The 11,761-nt window shown below is 44.9% G+C and overlaps 1 protein-coding gene across 2 annotated transcripts in view; it reads right to left on the bottom strand.

Annotated features, from left to right (window-relative positions):
* Nucleotides 1–308: 308 nt before the first annotated feature.
* Nucleotides 309–11,761, bottom strand: part of CLHC1 (clathrin heavy chain linker domain containing 1) — a 39,311-nt gene continuing 27,858 nt past the window's right edge. For both annotated transcript variants that reach the window (XM_073553907.1, XM_073553908.1), the window contains 4 exons: nucleotides 8,083–8,257; nucleotides 6,819–7,021; nucleotides 4,444–4,623; nucleotides 309–2,352 (listed from right to left, as the gene is read on the bottom strand). In XM_073553907.1, the coding sequence (XP_073410008.1) occupies nucleotides 2,156–2,352; nucleotides 4,444–4,623; nucleotides 6,819–7,021; nucleotides 8,083–8,257 (755 nt within the window). In that variant the 3' untranslated portion in view covers nucleotides 309–2,155. The remainder of the gene's footprint in view (nucleotides 2,353–4,443; nucleotides 4,624–6,818; nucleotides 7,022–8,082; nucleotides 8,258–11,761) is intronic.

The following is an 11,761-nucleotide window of genomic DNA, read 5'->3' as shown; positions in this document are numbered from 1 at the left end:
ATGAAATCTTCTAGATCTACTACACTATTGTCTCAGTCTAAAGATGGACACTGCAGAAAAGGAGGTCAAATAGGGTCTAAAGACTCATGTTTTGCCTTACTGAAATCAATGGTTTCATCAGGGGTACACCTGACTCTCATTTTTTTGGATTCAGATGAAAGTCCCGGGTGGAGTTCTGAACGGGCACACAGAAGTAATGTGAACCTTAAAGGAAAGATAAGTCAGTGTTTGCTGACATTTACAATGTGATCTGCACCAATCTCATATTGTAGATTAATTCTGAAATGACCGCAACAGAGGAAATTAGATTTAATTGTACTTTTTTTTATTAAATTCTTGTTTTCGATCATATCATCTATTCATACAGGAGATGGGGTTATCAGTGGAGGCGGCTGCAGCTTCTTCTACCAGTCCTCTAGTCATGGCATTGAATACTGATCTCCATAGTCCTGCTCTACTGTTATACAAATGATTGCTATAAAGGCGCAGTCAGACGGCCATATAAACTGGATGGATATTGGAATGAAGTGCTCGGACTGGCCGTGGTTCTTCCGACCAGAGAATGAAAGCTGCATGGAACTACACGAAGTGGTCAAGCTCGGGTGGGGAGAGCCGCCGGCCGGTCCGAGCATTGTGTTCCGATTTTTTTTTTTAGCGCTAAGTTGCAGACTATATAAAGTAAAGGTCTCTATAGACATTAGCTTTAACATTGGCAAAAAAGAGAGATGTTAATCATAACGAATGTTCATCAGTTAAAATTTAGTAACGAACAATTGTATTAGTCACTATCTGTTAGAGGAGAGTAGGGCTGTGGCCATACAGATTAGATGGTCGGACGATCTCACTGTTGCCAAATGTCCTGTAATAACTGGTGCTGATATTATATACATTGCTGCAAAATCTCAGTCATCAGTACCCGTCTTTCATTCTTAACGAGCAGCTTCGGAGCAACTGGGATATGAATAAGACGCTGTCAAAGATGTGACATCATTTTTTTCAAGGATGAAGGAGACTTGGTCACGGTTGACTGAGATGATGAGCTGAAGCAGAAAGAGCGAGGTAGGGAAGACTGGGAGAGGAGCAGGCGAAGAAGAAAGCATCAAGGAGGGGTGTAAACGGTCAATATCACGCTCAATACATAACAGCAGCTTTCCATTAGAGATTGCTGTCATACCCGGTATAATTGTTTTAATAGTAATAATAACACTGGAGAAGGAATCTGATTGGAGGACTGACTCCTCTAAGGGAGCAGTAAGACGGCTGTATAAATCGGACTCGCAATGCACGGACTGACCGGCAGCTCTCCTGACCCGATCGTGACAGCTTCATATATTTCTATGCAGTTCTCACACTCAGGTTTGGAGAGCCACCGGCCAGTCCGGGCATTGCGGCCCAATCTCGGTCCCATTTATACGGCCGTCTGACTGCGCCCTTAGGTATAAAAACATCGTCATTTTCATTCAGAAAACTCGGACGATTGTTTTCCCATAGGCAATATGTTTTTTTTTTTTACAGCAGCAATTAATAAAGCAGAAGACCATTTACAGTCTCTTATGTTAAAGAATTGCAATGTATCGGTAAAAAAAAATCGGAGCCTCCTTACGGTATGTGATTTCTTTTTTGCGCAACCGTAGACTTGAATGGCCGAGTCGCTTCCGATTTATGGGGCAAAAACTAGTGCAGGCTGCAATTTATTTCTCACAGAAATTTAATTAATGAAAAAGAAAAAAAAAGTGATCTGCACTGCCCCATTGAATAACATTGGTCTGAGTGCGGTCCGATATTTCACGGACACCACTAGCACTGACAATATGGTCGTGTGAATCTGAGGGTCCCTACACCTAATTAAATGAAGTTTGTCCCAAATCCCCTACAGTCTTCATATGTGCTACATGTGGGATTTGCTGCGTTTTTTCTAGCATGGACACTATGAACTGCAAGAATCAAGTCCGCAAAATGCAGTGGATTTGGAAATCTGCTTTGTATGTCATTTTCAGGGCATAAAAGCAATCACAGTAAGGATGAATATAGTGTGCAAATTTCTACACTCACTTCTGCCCCATATGTCGCCTCCATAATTAAAATAACAACCAATGATCAGTTTTTCTGCCGGCGCACTGGTGCTAGTGCTCCCTCTGCTGTCACACAGCAGTCATTACAGATATACATGCTCCATTATTTTTGCATCCTCATCCTTGGATGAAATCTCCACAACTCCATCTTGTGAGATGACGATAGACTTGATCTTCTCAGACAGCTGTCTGTAGTCATTGTTAGAACATTCCTCTGCGATTTCTACCCATCCTTCCGGGGTACAGACGACATCATTGAGTATGACTTGCTCCAATGCAGCTAGGTATATAAAAAAAATACTTTATATTATACATTTGTACATGGATGCTAAACAATGGGAACAGGAATTATCTGTAAAAGCTCCAACTTATTAAGATTAAATATCAGATGCAACCATTCATGAAGTAGATGTACTGTATGCTACTGGATATTTTCTACACTGTGGAGGTAATGAGAAGGGTTAATACATTTTGTTTCTTCGTGCCCATAAACCTCAGGCTGCATCTCAAGGAAGCTAAAATGCAAAAGTAATAGTAAAATCGTCATTTAGACCCATTGTTTCCATTCATTAGCTCTTCCCGATGGCAATTCCACATTTACCGCACACAGGAGCCATGGGGACAGGAGTAAAGATCAATGATATAATGGGATGATGTCGCCGTACACGCAGCCGAGCTCATTGTCCGAGGAGCCAGGTGTGCACACGAGCCACGAAACAAGAGACATCCAGAAGGGTACATGCCGAAAATCCTTGTGACAAACCACACGAAAAAGTGCAAAAAAAAACAACAACTAAAGAATAGACATCCAGCAGATATACATCTGCACCAAATCTGCGAGGGGAAAAAAAAGCAACATGTGCATGAGACTTCACGATTAGCATTCACTTTGCTGTAGTCAGGAAACCCATGAGGTTTTGTGGCAAAACTGCGCAGAAAAAAAAGTGCCAAAAATGCAAGGTGTGCACACAGCCTTAAAAGTGCTAGCACAACGTGGAGGTGAGTCTGCTGAAAAGTGTGACAGAGAACCAAAGATGGGTTTATCATCCCGGTCAACCCCAAATCACACCTCTATTTGCATATTGGGACGTTATACTGCACTACACTATGTTCTTTGTATGGAAGCGCTTGAAGGGGTTTTCCGGTTTCAGAAAACTCCTGGACCATCTGCTGCAGTATGTTATAAAAAAACAACAACTCACCCTCCCCTGGTCCAGCTCAATTTCCGCCAATGTTATTTATTGTCTGCAGCGCTGACGTCACGGCGACAGCACTGCAGCCAATAACTAAGCACAACCTTTCTTTTTTGCTCGAGTTGATGGCAAGAAATGCTGGGAATCGCTTAGCTCACCGATTGGCTGCAGTGCTTTTGACATGACCTCAGCACTGCAGACGATAACGACAACAGACACCGTGGTAGCAGTGCTGGGGGCTCTGAACTGGACCCGAAGAGGTGGGAAAAGCGCTATTTGTTTGTTTTTAAAAAGCTTGGGGAAATTAAATGGGCCCGTCACTGCTCCTTGTAGTTTCCATAAATACCTGCATTCACTACTGAATATTCTGAAGCAGGTGTTCACATAATACAGTGTTGCTCTGTTCCTGTTCCTCATGAAAAACTGGAAATTGGGTGTCTGCATCCCCATCGTTATAGTAGATGGCCTGATGTCATCAGAGCTGATTGCACAGATTAAGGGCTCGCTCACACCACCGTCTAAATCGGACGAGTGATATCTGATTTTTTATCAGCTAGTATTCGGACCAATGTTATTCAATGGGGCAGCGCTGATGGCTGATTTCACCCACGAGAGACCCATTCAAGTTCTATTAGTGGTTTATTTATTTTTGCGTTAATTCATTATTTCATTGGCATCTTTTTTAAGTTAACCTTACTTAGTTTCGCCTATTTTCTTTGTTCGGCATTACGGGGGTGCTATTAAGTTCCCAGATGTTTCATGATTTGCAAGATTTTGAAATGTTGAAAAATGTAAAACAGCTGTCTAATTTTTTTATTTTGTGCACTCCTTTCGATGAATTTGATGCAAAATCTACCTCCGCTAAAAAAAGCAAAAACAAATAATGAATCGAGGCATTTGTGCCTAATTTACCTGCTCAATCCCAAGCCACTGATACACTCTGATAAATAAAAAGGCAGATGTCGGCAAAATTCATATATCTGCCACACAATGCATGGCCGCCATGTTCAAGGCATCATGCACGGCCCGTGTTTCATGGATGTCTGAATTCAGCTTTATTCCCAAACTCAGATTTTCTAGGACTGAAGAGGTGACGTGTTTATAATCTGCATGGTAAAAAAAATCCGAAACCCTATGGTGTCTCTATTCTCCGCGTTGTAGGCCATAACGCCACTTACCTTCCCCACATTGGTGTATGCTCTCCAGCAGCTGAAATCCATATTCCTTATGATCGGTGCAGAGCAGGGACAGCACCGCCTGCCCCACAGACAGAGCTGCCGGTTTCCCGTTCCACTCTTTGGTCAGTCCATTGATAAGTTCTGCAGTGGGACATTTCTTAAGCAAAAACAAGTAGTCGTCTGTATGGGAAAAAAGATGAGGCTAGTAAAGATACGGGCTGTAATACTGGAGGAATGTATGACGGGAAAGGAGTATGTTTACCTTGTATGGATCTGGCCTTAAATAATCCAGCCTTTATAGACTGGATCGCTCATGTTAGGCAAACGAGGGGGATACATGTTGTGCCAAAAAACAATATCGACGTTTGACTTCTTGGAGTTTAATACAGAGAAAGTGTGGTTTGTCTCTGAGTAACAAAAGTGGTTTTACTGGATCAAGTTTCTTTATTACAATGGCACCGCCAATATAAAAATAACAACATTTGGTTGACGGACATCTATCACTTGAAAGAGTTCAACGATTGCTAAATCCCATTCTGAAGTGTGGCGCTCCTGCAGGAGCACAGGCACCGAGTGGTATAGGGGCTCAGGATTAGGCCTACGGGTGTGAACACCACTGTCATAGTACAAGTACAGGTGAACTACCCAACAGACTATCATGGGCTCATTTTCTATCAGGAAAAAACACAAATAGAATATTTATGCTAAGAATAGACGTCTATTTGGGGCCTTGGCCATGGTTTACATGCTCAGTCTTATGGTAACACTGAGCAACTGCTCTGTATGTTGTCACTCCCATTGGATGTTGTCTATATGGGATTTTCAAAGCCTTTGATACAGTGCCACACGAAAAGTTGGTATATAAAATGAGAATAATGGGACTAGAGGAAAATATGTGTAACTGGGTTAACAACTGTCTCAGTGATAGGAAAAAAAGAGTGGTTATTAATGGAACACACTTGGAGGGGTTCCAAAGGGACCCCTATTGGGCCCTCTTCTTTTTAACATATTAATGACTTTGGAGGGGGCATTCAGAATAGAAATACAATATGTGCAGATGATACAAAACTCTGCAGGGTAATCAACACTGAGGAGGATAATTTAATATGATGGAAGGATTTATGTAAGCTGGAGGCTTGGGCTGAGAAATGGCAATTGAAATTTAAAGGGAAACGGTCAAGATCCTCATGCCCTTCAACCCAGCAGCATTAACATATATGACTAAATTCCCTGCCTTACCAGCCCTGTATAATGCTATTCACTGAAAACTATGTTTAAAAAGTAGTTTTAACCTCCACTTTTCAAATGCTAATTAGGGCTTTGAAGAGTCGACGGTTCTCCTTAATGTAGATAAATGCAAAGTCACATACTTGGGCTTTATGCACTAAATTGTAAAACAATGGGTAAAACTGTCACTTAAAAAACACTTGGGTGTATGGGTGGACAGCAAACTCCACTTTTGTGATCAGTGTCAGGCAGTTGCTACCAAGGCAAACAAAATAATGGGATGCATTAAAAGATTAATAGATGCTCATGAGGAGAACATAGTTTTGCCTCTATACAAGTCACTAGTGCGGCCACATGCTGTGAACAATTCTGATCTCCAGTGATACAGTGAGGGGAATAAGTATTTGATCCCTTGCTGATTTTGCAATTTGCCCACTGACAAAGACATGATCAGTCTATAGTTTTAAGGGTAGGCTAATTTTAACATTGAGAGAGAGAATATTAAAAATAAAGCCCAGAAAATCACAATGTATAAATTTATGTAAATTTATTTGCATTTTGCAGTGACCAGGACCAGCGACACCCCTCGGACCGGACCGCCCCACAGGTGAGTATAATAAAAGTTATTTTTCTACTCTTCCAGGTCGGTTGGGGGCAGATATACAGCATTATAGAATACTGTATATCAGCCCTGAAAGATGGTGGCTGTAACTTATATCGGCCAAAACAGGTAACAGGTTCCCTTTAAGTCTATCTTCAACCTTAAAACTATGAAACTATTACAGTTTTTGGGCCAACTATGTCTACCCCATGAGAAGGATGGATGAATGAATACCTTGAGGGTAAAATACAGAACTATTCTTCATAACATATTAAATAAAGAACAGAGGCAGATCAATTGCTTTTCTATTTTTTGTCTCTTCTGTAGCAGCAAGGTGGCTCAGTGGTTAACACTGTATCCTTGCAACGCTGGGGACCTGGGTTCAAATGCAACCTAGGACAACATCTGCAAGGAGTTTTTATGTTCTCCCCATGTTTCTTCCCACACGCCGAAGACATAGTGATAGGGAATGTGGACAGAGATGATAATGTAAGTAAAGCGCTATGGAATTCTGATAAAAGTTAAAATGCAAAAAATAATGTCTTACCTAATAAAAAGCGTTTGCTCTGATGGGTGTAGTCGAGAGCCCCTTGGATCTGACCTTGTACACACATGCAGAGAGCAGCCTTCCGGAGGCTAGGACATTTTCGGTAGATCAGCTGAGCCAATGCCAGGCATGTGACCTTGTGGTAAGGCTCTCTCTCTCCGTAATCCCAAATTACATCCCCTAGAGCTTCAGAGACTGTTATCCTGAAACAGAGAGGTGAAAAACACAATGATTGATGTCAATCATATTAATTAGGAATAATCCGCTACTGTCCAGTGTAAAGCTGAATTTAACCCACTTACTCCAAACACTAATAAATGCTATAACAGGCAGCCATGTCATTGCTAAGGGGGATATCTAGCCCTTATAAAACTGAATTCTGGTTGCAAAATTGGGCATATGGAATAAATTCTTATGTAATGAAGTGTTGTGATGTCTTTGCTATACAAAGTGCTGGTAATGTCTACAGCTCCGCTAGATTGGGAGGCTGAGGATGAATGGCCGGCCAAGGGAGGCTCTTGGGGTGGAAGGGGCTGTACTATTCTGTTTTTTTCCCCATAGACCAATAACATAGACTTTGCCCCTGATTCATGAAAGTTTATGTGCCAGAATTCTGGCATAAAAGCTTCAAAAGTTTAAACTGTCTGTGTAATGCAAAGCTGCACAAAGAATTTGCAACTTTAACGTTTCTAAGTCATTTTCAGCAAACTGGACAGGGGAGTGACAGCCCCCCCGCTCATCAAATTCATGGAGACTGGTGCATTCACTATGCCTCAAATCTTACTCCAGTTGCTAACTGGAGTAAGATATGTGGCGATGCGCGTATGGAGGCGCACGTCACTTCACCTGACTTTATGGAATGGGGCGCCTCGCAATCCACCCTCATCAAAACCAGCGTGAAAAGCGCCAGTCTTAATGAACTGAGGACAATGACTTGTATGGCGTTCAGTATATGAAGACTTGACACAGACTACAAGCATTACGCTATGGAAAGCTGTAGGTTGCCCACTAAAACCAATGGAAGGGAATCCCGGCATGTGTTGCGGCTGTTGAACAGTCGCGAGACATGCTGTTGCGGGAACTGGAACATACGTCTTGAGCATGCCGAAGTCACTCGGTTAGCACCTGAGCATGCTCAGATAACACCTTATCCGAGCACGTTTGCTCACCACTATTGAGGAGGTGACTAGCCCTATTCTTCATATTCCTGCCTGAGCTCTGTCTTAATACCACACATCTGCCTTCTGACAGATCTAGGTCTTACCTTTGTTGTGTCACCCAGTGAACTATCAGCTCCATCTTATCATAGGAGAGGGCACACTTAACAGCTTCCAGTGTGAGCCCGGCATTTACAGGATGCTTGGCTGAGCTGCTGGATTCCAGAAGAGCCTCAAAAAACATCATTAAAGGAGACAAATCGTCCTTACCAACCACAACAGCTGAAGATGAAAGGAAATCTAATCATATTCACTGCAAGATAAAGCCCAATAATCCAGATGTCTTCAAATTATAACACAACAACATGGCTGGCATAAAGGATTATCACCATTTCACTTTTTTTGGAGCTTCAAATGCGAAGCAGCCACTTACTGGTTACACATGTGAGATGTTTGATATTCTATGTATCAGATTGGTCTGTGCTACACAGAATGCGAAAGGTGTATTACCGATTGCATCAAATGGGTAAGGCCTGTTTCACACTTCAGTTGTTTGACGTCAGTTGCAAACTGTCAAAGTGCTGCAGCCGCTAATTGCATGAAATTTAAGAGAGGGAGAGACTCTGTCTGGCCTATGCTTTTACTGGTGGTTCAGTCCCTCGGTCCTTGTTCACATTTAAGTCACTTGACAAGTGCAAAATGTTTTAATACAAGAGTTAGGACTGTTCCACAAGGGTTGCCTTGACGTGGCGCGATGGCTTGTACATTCTTTTGATCAAAATTATGTTTACTAAATACCCTTATTATTACTACCTTCATGCAATTTTTGCAATTTATTTTTTACTTTTTTATTTTAAGATATTTGGTTTTTGTTTTTCTCCGCCAAAAATGCAGACTCCAGTCAGAGAACGGAGTAATATTTCTGGCGTACAAAATTCCGCAGCTCATGAATTAGATGAGCGGGTGTCGTCAAGCCCCATTGCAATCCCATCCTGCCCTGCTCTGCCAATTTTGACAGAGATGGGTGAAACTGGCGTGAAACATGGATTTTTATGAGTACTCACCGTAAAATCCTTTTCTCCGAGACGCTCATTGGGGGACACAGGTACTGTGGGTGTATTCTACCGCCATCTGGAGGCTGACACTAGGCAACCAACATAAGGTTAGCTCCTCCCCCGCCGTATACACCCTCGCCCTGAATGCGGGCGGAAACCAGTTTAGTGCAAAAGCAGTAGGAGAACAATAACAATCAGCCTTAATGCAGAAAAACAATATGTCTGGCAAAGGACCACCCTGACATTCACAAAAGAACATACGTTAATTATATAAACGAGAGACAACTTGGCTAACAGGGTGGGTGCTGTGTCCCCCAATGAGCGTCTCGGAGAAAAGGATTTTACGGTGAGTACTCACAAAAATCCATGTTTCTCCTTCGCCTCATTGGGGGACACAGGTACTGTGGGACGTCCCAAAGCAGTCACTGGGTGGGAGATTGACTCACCGATCCAAGCTACATGCACCTCCTTTCTATGAATGATCTTCGATACCTCCCGAAAGGTGCGCCACCGCTGTTTGGAGAATCCTTCTACCCAGGCTCGCATCCGCCGAAGCCTGAGTATGGATACTATAATGTTTAGTAAACATGTGCAGGCTGGACCTGGTCGCTGCCTTGCATACCTGTTCCGCCGAAGCGCCCAAGAGGCGCCCATTGCCAGAGTAGAGTGCGCTTTGATCCCTGATGGAACTGGCGCACCTCTGATGCGATAGGCCTCCTGAAACGGATCCATCTGGCTATGGTCGCTTTTGAGGACGCGAGTCCCCTCCTGCGCCCCTCAGGGATCACGAACAGCGTATCCGTCTGGCGAAAAGGTGCCATCCGCGACACGTACCTCCTGAGTGCTCTCACCAGGTCTAAGGTGTGAAGAGCTTTCTCCACGCGATGCACCGGTGCCGGACAGAACGAGGGCAAGACAATATCCTCATTGTTGTGGAAAGAGGACACCACCTTCGGAAGAAAGGGGGGAGCCGGTCTAAGCACCACCTTATCCTTGTGGAAAGCGAGAAAAGGTGCTCGGCAAGACAGAGCCGCCAACTCCGACACTCGCCTCATGGAGGTAATGGCCACCAAAAACACCACCTTCCAAGAGAGGAATGATAAAGATATATCCTGTAGCGGCTCACAAGGAGCTTCTTGCAGGACACTCAGGACCAGGTTAAGGTCCCAGGTGTCCACTGGCGCCTTATAGGGAGGTACTATATGAGAAACTCCCTGGATGAAAGTCTTCACCTGCATATTAGTAGCAATCTTCCGCTGGAAAAGAACGGACAACGCCGAAATCTTTCCCCTAAGGGAGCTCGGGGCCAGTCCCGCATCTAGGCCTGATTGGAGAAAGGCCAAGATGTTGGGAATAGAGAATGTTAGTGGTGAAAACCCCCGCTCTCGACACCAAGCGAAGAAAATTTTCCAGGTGTGATAGATTCTTGCCGAGGTAGATTTCCTGGCGCTAACCATTGTAGCGACCACTCCATGCTCGAACCCAGCCTGGGTCAGAATCCAAGATTCAATGGCCATGCCGTCAAACTCAGGGCCCCTGAGTTCGGGTGGAAGATCGGGCCCTGGGACAGTAGATCTGGACGCTCTGGCAGTCGCCATGGGACGTCGGTGAGCAGCTGCACCAGATCTGCGTACCACACCCGTCGGGGCCAGTCTGGTGCTAGCAGAATCGCTGGAACCCCTTCTGTTTTGATCTTCCTGATGACCCTCGGAAGTAATGGCAACGGGGGAAACAAGTATGGAAGGCGAAACTGGTTCCATGGTAGAACCAACGTATCCACCTCGAACGCTCGCGGGTCCCGTGACCGAGCGACGAACACGGGTACCTTGGCGTTCATTCTGGACGCCATCAGATCCACGTCCGGAGTTCCCCATCGTTGGCAAATCTGCTGGAAGACCTCGGGGTGCAGGGCCCAGTCCTCAGCCACGACCTCCTGCCGGCTGAGGAAGTCTGCTGCCCAATTTTCTACTCCTGGGATGTGGACTGCCGACAATACCGACTGGTTCTTCTTGGCCCACTGAAGGACGAATCCAATCTCGCGCATGGTTGCCCTGCTGCGCGTGCCCCCTTGATGATTTACATAAGCCACCGCCGTGGCGTTGTCTGACTGAATCCGAATGGGCCGTCCTGCTAGAAGGTGCTGAAAATGCTGCAGCGCCCGCCGGACCGCTCGTATTTCCAACAGGTTGATTGGGAGGCGTGCCTCCTGTTGGGACCATTGGCCCTGAGCCGTGTGATGGCGAAAAACTGCTCCCCAGCCCAGGAGGCTGGCATCAGTCGTGACCACTAGCCAGTGCTCTGGGGGAAAAGGTTTCCCTTGAAGAAGGGAGGATCTGATCGTCCACCACTCCAGTGACTGCCTGACTTGAAGGGACAGCCGGCACTGCTGCCCGAGTGTAAACGGGTTCCTGTCCCAAGCTACCAAGAGGGTGTGCTGTAGTGGGCGAAGATGAAACTGGGCAAACGGAATTGCTTCCATTGCTGCCACCATCTTCCCCAGTATCCTCATTCCAAAACGAATCGTGTGAGGGACAGGCTGCCGGAGCTTCTGGACTCCTTGCTGAAGCGCTAGGGCTTTGTCTTGCGGGAGAATCACCGACCCTCGGGAGGTATCGAAGATCATTCCTAGAAAGGAGATCCTCTGGGCTGGCACAAGGGATGACTTTTTCCTGTTGACCAACCACCCTAAGCGGGAGAGCGTATCCAGCATAATGCCGACATTCTCCTGGCA

The sequence above is a fragment of the Dendrobates tinctorius genome, unplaced genomic scaffold (genome assembly GCF_039654945.1).
Source record: "Dendrobates tinctorius isolate UK_male_01 unplaced genomic scaffold, ASM3965494v1 ptg000203l, whole genome shotgun sequence".
In the NCBI taxonomy this organism is placed as follows: domain Eukaryota; kingdom Metazoa; phylum Chordata; class Amphibia; order Anura; family Dendrobatidae; genus Dendrobates; species Dendrobates tinctorius.
This window is presented reverse-complemented; position numbering and strand designations above follow the sequence as displayed.